At 43.6% G+C, this 18,148-nt stretch overlaps 1 protein-coding gene across 1 annotated transcript in view; it reads left to right on the top strand.

The window, feature by feature from the left end:
- HSPE1 (heat shock protein family E (Hsp10) member 1) overlaps positions 1-10,159 on the top strand; it is a 35,581-nt gene extending 25,422 nt beyond the window's left edge. Inside the window, exons 3-4 of the mRNA XM_088451040.1 lie at positions 9,758-9,847; positions 9,958-10,159. Coding sequence (XP_088307166.1) covers positions 9,758-9,847; positions 9,958-10,008 — 141 coding nt within the window. The 3' untranslated portion in view covers positions 10,009-10,159. The remainder of the gene's footprint in view (positions 1-9,757; positions 9,848-9,957) is intronic.
- Positions 10,160-18,148: the final 7,989 nt, after the last annotated feature.

Raw genomic sequence — 18,148 nt, 5'->3', positions numbered from 1 at the left:
ATATATATATCCCAATATTGCTAAAGTTTTGTGTGCATAAAAGCATTTGCAGCAAGGAGTCAGACTGGGGAAGTGTGTCCATGTCACGTAGGGCATATGGTAAGATCATATGGTCTTGGGGCATGTTATGCTCCTCCCCTTTAGCGCATTAGGTCTTCTCATCGAGAACACATTTCACTCTCTCCTCACAATTGCCCCTTTACTTAACACACTTCTCCCTCATTAACACTTTCCTCCCAACCCCCACCTGTAGCACATCTTTGCATAATGCAGGGTACACACTGACAGATATATTGGCCGATCAATTGATCAGCTGATATATCGGGAGCCCGTCAGCCAGTGTGTACAAGCGACAAGTCTGTGAACGACGTCGTTCAGACATATCACATCAGTTTTGCTGCACAGCTAATGGCAGATATATCATCTGTCCATCGTGCAGTGTGGGCGGGGAGGAGGGCGGGACATGCCCCCTGGCCAGCCCATCTAACTGGACTTCATCACGCCATATCTCTTCCCCTGTGACACCCTGACAGCGAGCACACTCTGCTGCAGTACTAACCCCCTCACTGTCAGAGCTCTTCACACATACATACTGAACACATACCCATTGTTCACATACATACTGCACAGATGCCCACTTCACATATACTGCTGTTTACCCTTGCCCTCTCGCTACCCCCAGCACTGCCTGCCCTTAGCCTCCTCCTAGCACTGTCACAAATGCTGTCTGCACTTTCCCCCTCCTTACCCCCAGCACTACCTGCCCTTACTACTCTCTAAGCTCTTCCCCCAACTTCTCCCTGCCTTTACCCCCAACTGCTGTTTGCCCTTAATCCCCCTCTACCCCAACTGCTACCTCTCTCCAGCACTGTCCTAACTGCTGTCTGCGCTCACCCACCATTATATGTAATGGGACCCAGAAACAGTGGAGTAGGACCCCAATTTTTTAAAGTGTGGTGTCCCTGGGACCCACAATTTTTTTCAGTCTGCGAGATCACTGTGTATGCGGTGCTTTATGTCCATAGAATGCGTAGTCCCAGCTTTAGGGCATACAGCCCAATCATTCCAATAAGCGCAGTTCTCAAAGCTGTAACTCAGTCAGCTTGTTACCGCCTTTGTTAGCTGCTGCTTCCTTCAGGTTATTAACACTCTGTCCCGCTATGGTAAGGAACGGCTCCCACTTGGTATAATAGAATCCTTGGTTGTATTTACATGGATTCCGGCAAGATGCAGGTGGCAGATTCTCTGACGCGTTTTGCTTCCGTTTGAGAAGGCTTTATCAAAGCATGGATCTCCAGGATTCAAAGATCCCCCTATTTATACCTGCCCACTTTCATTTTAAATGAATATAAATTGTCCAGTTAGTTCACACCTGTTTGCACAGGTGTCGCAATTAGTTGTTAGCATGTGCATTAATAAAATAATTTAAACACGCAAAAAAGGGATATATACATCCAAATTTAGATAAGGATTTTGGTACTTACCGATAAATCTTCCTCCGATTCCACAGGGGACACTGGACGCTTCAAGACAGTGGGGTATAGACGGTGCTAAGTGGGAGTTGGCACTTAAAATTGAGGTGTGACTAGCTCCTCCCCTTCTATACCCCTTACAAGCCCAGTCTTGGGAAACTGTGCCCGAGGGGAGTTGAGAAAAAGACAAACTGAAAAGGAGGAGGCGAAAGTTCGCAAAACATTTGAGAAGGTTGAAAAGACAAAAACACAACAAGAGACGTCAAAAAGGTCTCTTTAACAGTCATAACATAAAATGACCACGAGTGTGGCAGGAAGGAACAGCGCAGGGTGGGCGTCCAGTGTTTCCTGTGGAATCTGAGAAAGGGATTTATCGGTAATTACCAAAATCCTGTTTTATCCTTCATCCACTAGGGGACACTGGAGGCTTCAAGACAGTGGGGACGTCCCAGAGCTTCCATCACGGACGGGAGAGTGCTGAGAACTCTGCAAAACAGACCGGCCATACTGCGCTGCAGAGGCCGCAAATGTGTCAAATCTATAAAAATGAATAAAGGTATGCCGGCCAGACCAAGTAGCTGCCGGCCAGCAAAGTGACTCCATGGAAACCCCGCAAGCAGCGGCCCACGAGGAACCCACTGAGTGGGTGGAATGCGGCGTAATAGAAGGCAGAGGGTCGCTAGATGAGGCCAATATACGCCTGTCTGATGGTCAGACGAATCCAGCGGCCAACCAGGACGACCAGCATCACACAAAACAAATAGTGTCTGTTTTACGTATGGCTGCAGTTCTCTCCACATAGATCCGAAGAGCCATAACAACATCCAAGGATTTTGACAAAGGTGAATCCTGTGGAAGAACCAGTACCACAATAAGGGGTTGGTTGATGTTTAAAGCCAAAACCACCTTAGGAAGAAAATCCATTCTTGTACGGAGTTCCGCACTATCCTCAAGAAATACCAAGTATGGAGGACAACAGGATAGAGCTCCCAGTTCTGACATCCTCCTGGCTGATGCCAGTGCGAGAAAAATTGTTACCTTCCACAAAAGGTATTTTAACTCCCCCAGACTCCAAAGGTTCGGAGGTAAGACTGTAAGAAGGAAAAGGACTAGATCCAAGTCCCATGGAGTTGTAGGAGGAACAAAGGGTGGTTGTAACCGAATCACACCTTGCCGAAAAGTCTGCTTACCTCCGGTATCAAGGCCAGTTTCTTTTGGAAGAAAACCGTGAGAGCTGAAATTTGGACTTTCAGAGAACCCAATCGCAGACCTGCTGAGAAACCTGAAAAAGCAGAAATCTGGCTAGGTTGAATACTGTAGGTGGAGACCCTCTACTTTCACACCATGAAACCTAAGCCTTCCAAATACGGTGGTAATGTTTTGAAGTAACTTCTTTCTGGGCTCTGAGGATAGTAGGGATAACCCTGGATGGAATCCCTTTACGTTGTAAGATGGCCCTTTCAACAGCCACACCGTCAAACGTAGCTGCTTTAAGTCTGGATAGACTAAAGGACCCTGTAGTAAGGGATCTTCTCTCAGTGGTAGGGGCCACAGATCGTCGATCAGCAGAAGTTGAATGTTGGAATACTAAGTTCTGCAAGGCCAATCCGGAGCCACCAATACAACCTTGGCTTCCTCCCTCTTGATGCGTTGTAGGATTTGAGGGAGAAGGGGGAACAGATAGACAAATTGGAACTGCCACGGCGCTGACAGTGTGTCCACTGCCACCGCCTGCGGGTCTCTCCTCCGAGAGCAGTAAAGAGGCAGTTGATGACTGTCTGGATGCCATGAGGTCGACATGCAGAAGACCCCACCGTTGGACAAGCTGGTGAAAAACCTGAGGATGTAGTGCCCGTTCGCCTGGATGCCCGTCCTCCCGGCTGAGGTAGTCTGCCTCCCAATTTTCGACAGCCGGAATGAAGATTGCTGAAGTTGCTCTTGCAAACTTTTCCGCCCAGATTAGAATGCGGCTTACTTCTCTCATAGCCGTTCGACTTCTGGTGCCGCCTTGCCTGTTTTATGTATGCCACTGTCATGGCGTTGTCTGACTGGACCCTGACTGCTCGGCCCCGCAACAGGTGATCTGTCTGAATAGCGTAGGTGACTGCCCTTAGTTCCATTATGTGTATCAGCAGACTCTCTTCTTGTGATGTCCAGCGGCCTTGGAAGTGGTGTTCTTGAATTACAGCCTCTAAGACTCTCGTCTGGTGAGAAGAGTCCAATCCCACACTCCGAATCTCTTTCTCTCCATTAGGTGTACAGAGTTGAACCACCAGAGAAGGGATATCAGATTTCTGGGATGTAATCTTACCCATTGGTGAAGGAAAGATGAGATCCTGTCCATTGTGAGAGGAGGTCTAGTTGAATCGTTCTCGAGTGAAAATGTCCGTAAGGAATGGCCTCGAATGGCTCAACCATCTTCCCCAGGAGCGAATGCAAACATGCACCGATACCTGACTGTTGAAGGACTGTCCTCACCATCTCCTGTATGGAAGTTACCTTTTCCTGAGGGAGGAACACCCGCTGAAACAATGTGTCCATGATCATTCCCAGAAACTGTAGTCTCTGTGTCCGTTGCAGATGAGACTTGGGAAAGTTCAGGATCCATCCATGATTAATGAGAAGGCTGTGTGTCACTGTGATGATCTGCAGTCCCTGGAATGGGCCTTCAGCAGGAGATTGTCCAGGTAAGGGATAATAGTGATCCCTTGTTTCCGAAGTAGTCATCATCACAGCCTTGACCTTTGTGAATACCCTGGAGGCTGATAAGCCGAAAGGTTAGGCCTGAAACTGGAAGTGTGAATTCCGAACTGAAAATCTCAAATGCCTGGTGAGGTGGCCAGATAGAGATGTGAAGGTAGGCGTCCTTGATATCTAGAGATCATGAATTCGCCTTTCTCTAGTCCCACAATCACCGACTGAAGGGACTCCATCTTGAACTTGAAAATTCTTAGGTATGGCTTGAGGTCCTGCAAGTTCAGAATAGGTCTGACCGAGCCGTCCAGCTTCGGAACCATGAAGAGACTGGAGTAAAAACCCTTTCCGGTCTGATTTCTGGGAATGTTCACCACCACTCTTGTGGATAGAAGCTTGTGTTTTGCTTCCTGTATAACGACACTCCTGTCGTTGGAAACTGGCAAAAATGTGGTAAAAAACTGAGGTGGAGGTTGAAACTGAAAGTTGAGCTTGTATCCCCGAGTGAGATCCCGGACCCAAGCGTCCGTACAAGATTCCGTCCATATTTCAATGAAGTCCCGAAGACACACTCCCACTCTTGGGTCCCCCAGGTGAGATGGAATCCCGTCATGCACTAGGCTTGGTAGTGAACTTAACCTCCTGTTGAGCAGGTGTTGTTGCGTCTCTGCCACGACCTCTGGAACCATGGGAAGTTAATGGTCCTCCTCTGAAGTGTCGGCATGAATGTCCCAGAGCACGAAAGGACCGTAACGAGTGTCCCGAGTAAGATCTTCTAGGAGCCGCAGATGGAAGATAAGTGGACTTACTCTCAGTAGCTTGAGAAATGCATTTATCTAGCTCCGCTCCAAATAATACACTTTACGTAAATGGAAGTGCTTCCACAGCTTTCTTTGATTCTGTATCTGCCTGCCATTGTTTTAGCCAAAGCGCTCTACGTGCCGAAATCGCCAAAGCTGAAGTTCTGGAGGCAATATTGCAAACTTCTTTGGATAGTTCTCCAAGGTAAGTCGCAGCTTCACCTATATGCTCTGCTAACGGAATAAGTTCCTCCACTGGCAGCTGATCTTTCGTTCCGTCAGCCAAATGTTTTGCCCAAAGCTCAATTGCTTTGTTAGGCCAGTAGCTTGCGATCGCAGGACGCAGTGTTACACCTGCAGCTGTATAAATGGACTTGAGAGTATTCTCGAATCTCCTGTCCGATGTGTTTTTCAAAGACGTGGACCTAGGGACCAGAAGCGTAGTCTTCTTAGACAGCCGCGATACTGATGGGTCTACTGTAGGGGGGAGTCTCACAAGATTTTCTGCTATCTGCAGGAAAAGGCTAAAAAGATAACCGTCAGGACACCTGAAATATTTTATCCGGATGTTCCCAAGCTGACGTCAGAGAATCCAGCTCTTCTGGAACTGGAAAAGCAATCACCTGTCTTTGTTTCTTTAGAAATAAAGACTGTCGAGCAGGACCTGTGTCCTCCTCCTGTATCTGCAATACATGGCGGATCGCAGAAATTAAAGCTTCTATCCCATCGGACACAGGCTCAGATTCCTTCTGGAGTTCTTTACGCGAGTCTGGAGCCTATTCCTCTTCCTCTAAAACTGGCATATCCTCTTCCCCCGAGTCGTCCGATTGGAGGACTGAGGGCAACAGTCTTTTTTTGAGACCTGTGGAGAGGATTCAGTTGCGGTACTGGAGAGAGCCATGGCTTTTTAGATCCCCCTCCATGAATTTAGCTAAGGACCTAGCCCATGTTCTTCTAGAGCCGCTGACCTGTAAGACTTTCTTGTCGAGATGCCTCCAGCTAAGCAGAGAGATGGGACATGATTGATGTAACCTGCGCGGCCCAAGACGGCGGTTCTGACATCACTGAAGATTGTTGTTCATGATTGCAATTGTCACACAATAGGGAGTTAGATGACTGCTTTATGTGTAAGTTTTCCTGCACACTTTTTGCAGGTAAATAACTTTTGGGATTCCTTAGAGCCCTTACCAGTCATGATACATACAGACACCACACATACAACAGTAAAGTGTAGTGAAAAAGGTCAAGAGAAGAAACTGAGATACAGAGAGGCAGGAGAGAGCCACACCACCCTTTTAATAGTGCTCCTAGCAGTGCCAGAAAACGCTAGGCATAGAAAGGAAGTTACCACTGTAAGTAGTAATACCTTAATTGCTCTCCTGACCAGCCTAAACCCCACTGTTTACTCACAGACCAAGTTGGGCTATCAGTTTCCTGATAGCCTAACTATAGCAGCGTTTCTCTTATTCAGCAGACTCTGTAATGGCCGCCAGCACACCTCGAGGGAAGCGCTGCTGGGAGGAAGGAGCGGGCTCCGCCCCCCGCTATGGTGCTTAATCTTTATATATAGCGCGCTCTGCTGTATGGCTGACCCGCTACACTGAGCAGCCCAGCTGCTGTATATGCTGCCATCTTGCTTAACCTGGCTACCCCGCTAGTCGGGTAGCCAGGGTCTACTAACAGTTGCTGCTCCGCTGCCGGCGGCGGCTGACAATGGGAGAACCGCTATGAGCGCTGCACGCAGCGGCATGTGGACCCAACTGGAGACAGGTGTCTTAGTAGTCGGGGACCCCAGGCGAATTGCATGCAGTTGCGAGCGGGTCCTCCCGGCAGCTCCAGCGGTGCAGACAGGCAGTGCAGCTGCTGCCTGTCTGTTCTGTAAAAATTCTTAATCTTCAGCGCAGCAGCGCTATTACTGTTAAAAAAAAAAAAACCCTGAGGAGAATGTGACATACACATCCAGCTCCCCTCTGACCCAAACTAAGAAGGGGCTTGTAGTGGGGTATAGAGGTGGAGGAGCTAGTCACACTTTAAAAAATTTTAAGTGCCAGCTCCCACTTAGCACCATCTATACCCCACTGTCTTGAAGCCTCCAGTGTTCCCTAGTGGATGAAGGAGAAAATATATATTGGCATCTTGATTAAAAATTATATATCTCAAACATATAGTTAGAGTTCATAACCATCAACAATTAAATAAAATTAAGGGCCTGATTCAGAGCCGCTCGTAAGCGGCCGCTCGTTCGTTCCGAGCGATGTTTGCCCAACTGCGCACGCGTACGGATCGTAATACGCATGCGCGAACCAGTCAGTGCGGCCGAAAATCGTTTGTTCGCTAAATAGCGAATGCCTGCTAATATGAGTGACAGGAGGAGGCGTATGTGGGTGGTAACAGGGGAAGGCGCTTGAAAACGGGGAGTGGAGATCAGAACTCAGGCGTGCTTAAAGGTCAAAACGGGCGTTTTATGGGTGTGCATAATTAATACAGCAGCGTCACTGACCATGTCACTGGGTTATTTTATAGTCAGAACTGCTCGCAAATTTGTGGTAGGAAAAACCAACCACAAGAATAGCGAGCAGTTCATACGCTGGTCGATGTACTCGATTAATCTAATAAATAGCGGACATGACGTAGGATGCGAGCGGCCAGGGGGCGTAGTTATCCAAAAAACGACGGCAAGTTTTGTTCGCTCGTTCAGACATAGAGGCGTGAACAGACCGCAAAGAGCGAATGGTTCATTTGAATAGCCACCCCTTTTTTCTGAATGAACGACCGCAAATAGCGTCCGGCTCTGAATCAGGCCCTAAATTCCAAATTTTATAGATCTGGATTCGAACCCTGGTACTCCAGGGTTTAAAACTCCAAAAAACGTAGCTTTACCTCTACACTATCTTTCCTAGATGGGAATAGAGCTGGCCTATATACAAAAGCTAGCAAGTGTATTCAGACAGTTACCACATGGCTCCCTAAGGTATTCATGCTCCTATCGGTTAAAGTGCTCTGCATAATATGAATACATAGAGTAAAATAACATGTAATGCAGCCACAAGATGCTCAATATAGCAAAACATTCAAACTCAGAATATTAAAGATGTTCTTTAAGTGCATAAAAACGAGCTTCAAACTTAAATATTGTACTGTATGAATATCATAGACCGTAGCTCTACCTCTATGCCATCCCCCTATGTGTTCCTTCTTAGTGATAATAGAGCTAGATGTCATAGCTAGTCATTAATGAATGAAAAATTAACCCTAGTACCTAAAATCTATATCCTCAATGACTAAAATGTATAACTGATAACCAGTATGTATGCCACAACCTAGAGGACACATAATAATTCTATTCTTTACTAGTCTCTCATACAAATTATTTAATTGATGCACTTTTTTTTTCGATATTTTAATAGTTTTTTTTGCTTCTTTACTACATAAAGTTCTAAAACTATATCCCCCTCTTTTAGTAATCTTAATTTACTCATATTGCACTCTTAAGATAGTTAGTGCAGCAGGATCTCCATTATGGGCTTGAGCAAAGTGTTGAGATACACACTGCTGATTTTTTGATAATATATAGTCAGCATAGTGTATCTCAACACTTTGCTCAAGCCCATGATAGTAAAGAAAGCATTATGGATGTTCAAGCTACAAACGTTATTTTCGCTAGGGCTCAACGATAACATTGATCTTGAATCATTTGCCAATTAAAATGTATCAATGATCCTATTACCGGATTTTAGGGTGGAGCAGGAGCAGTCTGGGCAGCAACTAGATAAGCTTCTTCTCCCTTTCTACCGAGTGGGGTTTGGATTGTTTAGCATTAACTACCCATTGATACAGCATTGTTTCTGTGTGCAGGTATTTGTGTTCAGGAGTACATTTTATTTCTCGCCTGGGAATACCAGGTGCTGTAGGCTACAGAACCCCAAGGCTAGCCCTTCGGTCTTCAAGCTTTGGTAGACTGTTTCTGCAGAATTCCCATCTTTTGCGCAGCGAGTGGACCTTCTACAGGGCTCACCCTAATAGGCACCTCCAGGTTTCTAAGCTCATTGCCTCCTTCAATCCTCTACCTGCGGCACATCTGGCAAAATGACTATCCCTCCTAGTCCAAATACAGCATCCCTTGGGGCCCGACGGACAGGAATTTGGAACTTGCCTCAAAAGGGACTTAAATTCTGCAGATGCCACTGCATGTCCAGCCCTGACTTCTGCTTAGGTAGCTAAAGCAGTTGGAGGTTGGACGGATTTTCTTCAGGAGAGCCTCTGCTCAGTTTCCCATTGGAATGGGCTGCGTCAGGTGAGAACATCAGAGGGTGTCCTCTTATATAGGAGAGGCAACAATAGATACTGGTGTCCTGACTTTCAGGGTGTCGGCATCCTCTGTGACTGTTAGGTGAGCTCTCTGGCTTCATTTCTAGCGCACTGTCTACGACTTTAGGAAGGCCACGCAGGCTCTTTCGCTTTCCGGTCATTCACTGAGATCCTGTGGACAAGATTGTAGACACAATGACTGTGTCCGGGACAGCCTGCCTCTCTTCTGTGACCTAGGTCACGAACTTCCAATTTTCGCTCCTTTCCTCAGAGGAAAGGGCCAACCTTTCTCTAGGCTCCGGGTTAGTCTTCCAGGCACTTTTCTTACATGGTTTAGGATTAAATAATTTAACAGTTTCCTAAACTGGTGTAAATTTGCTGGCGTACTACAATTCTGATTACTTGTGTATTAAAAATATTATTCTAGTTGCCCAATTTTAAATGACTGCTTTTGCTTTCATGTCATTTTTTTCTACATTTTAGAGTGGAGATCTTGAACCAGTTTGTGTAAATGTTGGTGAAAAAGTCCTACTTCCTGAATATGGAGGCACCAAAGTGGTATTAGATGAGAAGGTGAGTATTTATTAAGAGGTGTTTATCTTTACTCCGGTTACTTGATTTAATTATTGCATTCCCATTACTTGACCTCTACTAAAAATAAATGTTTTTTTCTTTTTTTACAGGAATACTTCTTATTCAGATCCGGTGACATTTTAGGAAAATACTTGCACTAAACTATCATTCTGGTATTGTCATTCCTGAAAACATGAAGTTATAGTTTGACGAGAACATTATTTCTTTCAACACATTTTTTAACATTCTATTTTTTTCTATTGCTTGTGCTATTGTGATTGCTCCATAATATAAATAAATTTATGTTCTTGATTTGGGTATATTTAATTCTAACGTTATAGTCAAGTATAGACTTTCAACATAACTGCAGTTTTTGTGATGTAAACTACATGTCCTTGATGAACAACTTTTTTCATTACATTTTGTAAACAGCCACGCTGACAACTATAGGTTTGAGCTGGAAAATTCAAACCAGCTGTTGAGTAAGATCTGGATCACATTTATCTGACTCTTATGGACTGGTCTTTGATTCTTATTTCTTTTCAACTACATAAATTATGCAACACCGCTAGTAATGAGAGTAAAGCTGGCCACACAACTAAAGATTCTTATTCCAACCAACTCGTGGCCTGATTGGAATGAAAATCTGGCAATGCAAATGATAATCACCTGTTTTCTCTCAAATGCCAGAATATGGACGTTCAGGCAAGTTGGTTAAAGCCGTTTGATTTAACCATCTTGTGTGGATGACCATTTTCATTCATCTCTTGTCATTTGGAAGCAAACTGACAGTTATTGTTTACTCGCATACATTAACAGATTTTTATGTTAAGCCAACTGATTAGTCGGCTGGTTAGAATGATAATCTTTGGATGTGTGGTCAGCTTTAGAGCGTTTATAGCAGTAGAAACTGGGCTGGAATATGTCCTGTTCAGAAAACTGAGGTGATGACGACCCTGTTAAGATAACTGTTTAATGTTTCTATAATTCACTACAATCTACAGAAGTTCTGACTATTGACAAGCACAGAAATAGAGTATGTGTCTATACTATATAAAACAATGTTTTTAGTGTGTGCAGTAATCTCATTAAAGTCTGTTCCATCACTTGACTTCAAAACAAAACACAGGCACTCTTTACAGTTATCAGTGAAATGGCAAGTAGGTTATCATATATTTGCAAAAGTATGTAACACTTTGTTTTATTTTTGAATAGAATATCACCCCCTCCCCCTTCTAGCACCTGCTTCTACTGCTAAATTGATTTAAGCAACTTACATTTTGTGGGAAGGAATTCAATTATTTTTGGGTGCCTGATCTACAATCTAAAGTGATGGGGAGCTATTCAACTGTTTGCGCCCATTATTTCTACTCGCCATATTGAGGTGGCAAGCAGAAATTCGTGAAAAGTCAGGCATTTGGACACCCAAACAGCACAGCCATTACTTTGCTCGGGTTTAGCCACTTTATGCGGCTAAACCTGGTGCATTTGGGTGCGGCATGCGTGATAAATAATGGACGCCTACAGAACTCTCACCTATCAACTAAACCACTAAATATCCACCGGGGAGCCCATTACTGATAGTGCATCCAGAAAGTATTCACAGCGCTAAACTTTTTCCACATTGTTATGGTACTGCATTATTCCTAAATTAATTTTGTCCTCAAAATTCTACACACAATACCCCATAATGACAACGTGTAAAGTTGTTGTTGTTTTTTTTTTTTTTTTTGAGATTTCTGCAAATTTAATAATAAAAAAAAACCTAAGAAATCACATGCACTTAAGTATTCACAGCCTTTGCTCAATACTTTATTGATGCACCTTTTGGCAGCAATTACAGCCTCAAGTCTTTTTGAATATGATGCCACAAGCTTGGCACACCTATCTTTGGGCAGTTTCGCCTATTCCTCTTTGCAGCACCTCTCAAGCTCCATCAGGTTGGATTTGAAGCTTCGGTGCACAGCCATTTTCAGATCTCTCCAGAGATGTTCAATCGGATTCAAGTCTGGGCTCTGGGTGGGCCACTCAAGGACATTCACAGAGTTGTCCTGAAGCCACTCCTTTGATATCTTGGCTGTGTGCTTAGGGCTATTGTCCTGCTGAAAGATGAACCGTCGCCCAAGTCTGAGGTCAAGAGCGCTCTGGAGCAGGTGCTTATCCAGGATGTCTCTGTACATTGCTGCATTCATCTTTCCCTCTATCCTGCCACTGAAAACTCCCCACAGCATGATGCTGCCACCACCATGCTTCACTGTAGGGGTGGTATTGGCCTGGTGATGAGCGGTGCCTGGTTTCCTCCAAACATAATGCCTGGCATTGATGCCAAAGAGTTCAATCTTTGTCTCATCAGACCAGAGAATTTTGTTTCTCCTGGTCTAAGAGTCCTTCAGGTGCATTTTGGATAATTCCAGGCGGGCTGCCATGTGCTTTTTACTAAGCAGTGGCTTCCGTCTGGCCACTTTACCATACAGGCCTGAATGGTGGATTGCTGCACAGAGGAATGCTGTAGCTCTGACAGTGACCATCGGGTTCTTGGTCACCTCCCTGACTAGGGCCCTTCTCCCACGATCGCTCCGTTTAGACGGCCGGCCAACTCTAGGAAGAGTCCTGGTGGTTCCGAACTTCTTCCATTTACGGATGATGGAGGCCACTGTGCTCATTGGGACCTTCAAAGCAGCAGATATTTTTCTGTAACCTTCCCCAGATTTGTGACTCGAGACAATCCTGTCTCTGAGGTCTACAGACATTTCCTTGGATTTTATTCTCTGACATGCACTGTCAAGTGTGGGACCTTTATATAGACAGGTGTATGCCTTTCAAAATAATGTCCAAACAACTGAAGTTACCACAGGTAGACTCCAATTAAGCTGTAGGAACATATCAAGGATGATTAGTGGAAACAGGATGCACCTGAGCTCAATTTTGAACTTCATGGCAAAGGCTGTGAATACTTATGTACATGTGATCTTAGTTTTTTTTTTTTAAATAAAATTTGCAAATATCTAAAAAAAAATTGTTGTCATTATGGGGTAGTGTGTGTGTGTGTGTGTGTGTGTAGAATTTTGAGGACAAAAATTTATTTATTCCATTTTGGAATAAGGCTGTAACATATCAAAATGTGGAAACAGTGAAGCTCTGTGAATACTTTCCGGATGCACTGTGTACAGGCACGAGAAATCAATCCTGTATATTACTCTTTAATGTTAAAATCTAAGGGAAAAAAAAATATACCGATGCACTCCACTACTCTTGTACTTGGAGGACATGTCCCAGATAATGATTTAAAAAAATAAATTCATGTCTCTGGCTTTTTCTCTTGCCTCTGCAGGTTTGTATTGGTTGTGAAAACAGTATATTGTTTCTGCTGCTCACTATATTAAAAGATTCATTTCTAGCCTGCAATTCGGGGTATTAACCCCCAATATTGTGACAACGGTTGTTGCAAGGTAAAAAGGGGAATTTAGTTAGACTCAATATTTTTTTTTCGGACAATTAAAACTATTTTAACGCGTGAATTGCCTTTGGGCAATTCAATTAGATCTCATCTTCTCCTGAAAATATGTTTTCGGGCGAATACACATAAGATCATAGATCCTATGTGTTAATTTTTCGGGCTGGCATCATCAGACGTTGTTTTCGGAGCCTGATGAGCTCCTGAAAACACATGCCCCATAAACAAGGGCCCCCCGCACCTCTGTAGCTCACCAATGCTGTGATGCCTACCTACACTTAAATTGCTGTTTTTAAATCTTCTGCTATCTTGCAGCCATAATGACTTACTGTATGACTTGAGGAGGGGGATTTCAAAACTGCATTTTAAGAATGCTGCTGTGCTGACATGGCACCCATATAACTAATAAGTAGTGTTTGTATTAAAGTTTTAATAATTTAAACAGTACTACTTTAACAACTAGTTATCACTGACAATATTCACATTAATGTAGGACAATCTGAAATCAAGCCGCTTTGGAGGGGCTTTTTGTCAGTTTTTAAATCAGCTGAGCAATTATGCCTTAACCACTTTTGTCGTGATTGCAGATGAGACCAGTCACAAATGCTTCTCTGCACCCTTGTATCCTCCCCCAGTGTATACACAGCGGCTGCAGACAGGAGCAGCCACTGTGAATATGTAAAGCTGTGATGACAGATTATCGATTTTTTTTTTTCTTAATATCTATCAACAATGGTTAGGGGTTGTGTGTGTGTGTGTGTGTGTGTGTGTGCGCAAACTCTAATATTCTACCTGATTACGTGTGTCTGTTTGATTATTGTGATCCAGTATCGATCAGTAATATTGATATGGGACCGCCAGTTAAGAATGGTTAAATAGTTGAAAGGTGTTTACCGTTTTAGTTCATGCACAATAAAGTATAAAATAAAATATTTTTATAGTGTACAGTGTTTAAAAAAAAATTATATATATATTTTTTTAAAATAAAATCTGCTTGGATAAGTTACAAATAGATGTTATTGACCTAATTCAATCGTAAAAATGTGAGGTTATTTGTCTGTATTGTCTATTTGTTTCCTAGGCTAAAATGTGCTATGCAATAAATATACTTGGGTGCAAAAGAGCAAGTTTATCTGCTCTCTCTGCTGCTGTATGGGGTAGTCTATCCCAATAAAAAGGAATACATATATGTAGGACAGTGCTGAGACTGAAGCTTCATTTATTTAGATTAATTTTCATGCAAAAAAAAAAAAAAAAAGATGGTTACTGTGGGTATGGAAGAACCACTTCTATAATACAGTGCCTTGCAAAAGTATTTATTTTTTTAATCTGAATTTTATGTGATAGATCTGCACAAAATAGTCTAATTTGGTGAAGTGAAATGAGAAAAGTATATATAAAAATAATTCTGAAAATTGGCATGTGCATATGTAAGCACCCCCTTTGTTATGAAGCCCCTCAGAAGTTCTGAGGCAACCAATTACCTTCAGAAGTCACATAATTAGTGAAATGAAGCCCACCTGTGAGAATTCTAAGGGTCACATGATCTGTCAGTATAAACACACCTTTTCTGAAAGACCCCAGAGGCTTCAACACTATTAAGCAAGATGCATCACACCATGAAGACCAAGGAGGTCTCCAAACAAGTCCGGGACGAGAAGTACAGTTCTGGGTTGGGTTATAAAAAATATCCAAATATTTGATCTCCCCGGAGCACCATCAAATCATCATCATCAAATCGAAAAAACATGGTACTACAACAAACCTGCCAAGAGAGGGCCGCCCACCAAAACTCTCAGACCGGGCAAGGAGAGGCAGCACAGAGACCAAAGGTAACCCTGAAGGAGCTGCAGCGTTCCACAGCAGAGACTGGTGTATCTGTGCATGTGACCACAAAAAGCCGTACACTCCATAGAGCTGGACTTTATGGGAGAGTGGCCTGAAAAAAAGCCATTAGTGATAAAAATAAGAAGACATGATTTGAGTTTGCCAAAAGGCATGTGGGCGACTCCCCAAATGTATGGAGGAATGTGTTCTTGAACTTTTTGGCCACCAAGGAAAACACTATGGCGCAGACCCAACACATCCCATCACCCCAAGAACACCATCCCCACAGTGAAACGTGGTGGCAGCATTATGCTGTGGGGATGTTTTTCAGCAGCAGGGACTGGGAAACTTATTTGAGTAGAAGGAAAGATGGATGGTGCTAAACACAGGGATATTCTTGAGCAAAACCTGTTTCAGTCTGCCTTTGAGACTGGGATGGAGGTTCACCTTCCAGCAGGACAATGACCCAAAGCATACTGCTAAAGCAACACTCAAGTTGTTTAAGGGGAAACATTTAAATATGTTCGAATGGCCTAGTCAAAGCCCAGATCTCAATCCATTTGAGAATCTGTGGTCAGACTTGAAGATTACTGTTCACAAGCGGAAACCATCCAACATGAAGGAGCTGGAGCAGTTTTGCCTTGAGGAATGGGAAAAAATCCCAGGGGCAAGAAGTGGGCAAGCTCATAGAGACTTATCCAAAGAGACTTGCAGCTGTAATTGCCGCAAAAGGTTGCTCGACAAAGTACTGACTTTAGAGGGTGACTTGTAATGCATGCTGAAGTTTTCGGTTATGTTGTCCTAAATGTTTTTTGATTCACATAAAAAAAATACACAACTTCACAGTTGTAGGCATGTTCTGTGACTGAAATGATGCACATCTTCAAACAATCCATTTTAATTCCAGATTGTGAGGCAACAAAACATGAAAAATGCAAATGAGGGTGTATACTTTTGAAAGGCACTGTATATAAGATACAAATATTTTTATAACAAATTTAATGAAATTATTTAATTGATTCAATATATGCCCTCACACTGGTACTTATTAGATTATTGCAGTATATGCTGAGGAAGCATTAGGCAGTTCAAGTCCAAATTAGTTTCTTTGTGCCTCACTGAGGGTCCAACACCTTCATAGATGACGTGCTGTCTGGACCACTGGATAATGAAGCGAGAGGGCTGCAAGGTCTATGAGGTGGTGTACAACCAGTAACCCTGTATTGGTCAGTAGAGAGAGCATGCCCCCAATATTTTCCACTACCAGCCTAGGCTTAATATGTATGTTTTATCCATTTTCTTTGACGGGGGCATGCTATTTTATTTTTCAAAAATTCTGCACAGATCCAAGGGCTTACTTGCCAACAATCCCCCTGTAACATTGTGGTTTCTATTCTTTTAATGGGGGAAATAGGGACAGCATTCTCTGTTCTACAAAGTAATTTTTCAGTGGGACTGAAGTGGTCTTAAGTTTAATAAACAAATCCCACTGGGATTTCCTGCTATGGGTTTGATTCAGATTTGGGAATAGAGCACAGGTTTGCAAACTCGGTCCTCAGGACCCCAAACAGTGCATGTTTTCCAGGTCTCCTCACAGAATCACAAGTTAGATAATTAGCTCCACCTGTGAATCTTTTAAAATGTGTCAGTGAGTAATGAATACACCTGTGCACTTGCTGGGTCACCTGGAAAACGTGAACCGCTTGTCGTCCTGAGGACCGAGTTTGAGAACCACTGGAATAGAGTAAAGGGGTAATCACAAAAAAAAAAAAAAACAATTTACAGATCCTGTTATTTTCCCAATCCACCAATCTGTGCCCATACATTGGCAGATCTGTCTTTCCTGAAAAATATCTAATCTTGAAAGGCTCATTTTATTAGTAATGGTCTGCAGATAGTTACCATATACTAGGAATCTACAACCCCGATTGATCTGTGAAATCAAATATGTTGGACAACCTGCTTTACTAAAGGCCCCCATACATCAGCAATTGATTGCAGCAATTGTGCAATTTGCAATCGATTGTGTATAAAAATCTTTCCCTTTTTCAATCGATTGTGGCATCTCTGCAATCTGCAATCGATTAAAAAAGGGAAAGATTTTTATACACAATCGATTGCAAATTGCACGATTGCTGCAATCAATTGCTGATGTATGGAGGCCTTAATTCCAATCACTTTTTGGTTGAAATCTGTGATCCCCATTCTTTGCAGATTTCTTTACACAATCACCTGCAAAATGCCAAATTGCCCCAATAGATTGCTGACGTATGGAGGCTAGAAAGAGCCAGTAATTGTGTACATGGACAAACCATGTTGCAAAGGGTGCAAATACATACATTTCTTTTGCATGTGGGGTAAGTACTGTCTACTTTTGCATATAGCCCACAAATGCTGGGCAGCTTTATTTTTACACTGCAACTTTGATTACAGTTTGGACACAGACACTCCCAAATCTAAATATCTTCACACTTTAAATCTGCCCCACCTGCAGTGAAAGATGCACAGTTACATTTCTTTTACACCACAGCTATAAACCGGGTTTTCTACTTCAGGGTCCATAGGGGGTCCACAGGGTTGACCTTGGCGTATAGGTTGGGAACCAAATCCCGGCACCACGCAGTTAAAGCTTTCGGCTCCCAGGATGCACTGGGTCCACTCTCCCTATAACCCCGCTCCCAAGCCAGAGGTACCTCAGTTTAAGTTGGTGCCCGGCCGAAGTTAGCAGCCCCTAAGCTTTATTTTTATGACTTCACAGTTGTTGTTTTTTTTATTACTTTTGGACTCTTCAGAGCGGCAGCATCGGACTGTCCATAGGACGTCCAAGCTGCCGCTCCATCACCCCACCGGCGCTGAGACGCCAGTACAGATCTGGGGATCTCAGCGGGACCCCAGAGTCTGTACTAGCTGGACTCTGTGGGCGCCCAGGACTGCGGCCGGATCGACGGGGAGCTGGTAAGGTCGCGGGTCACTGCTTGCGGTGATCCGCGCATTTAAAATGCAGTCCAATGCCTCCGGTC

The sequence above is a fragment of the Taudactylus pleione genome, unplaced genomic scaffold, assembly GCF_031769625.1.
Source record: "Taudactylus pleione unplaced genomic scaffold, aTauple2 ptg000536l, whole genome shotgun sequence".
Classification (NCBI taxonomy): Eukaryota; Metazoa; Chordata; class Amphibia; order Anura; family Myobatrachidae; genus Taudactylus; species Taudactylus pleione.
This window is presented reverse-complemented; position numbering and strand designations above follow the sequence as displayed.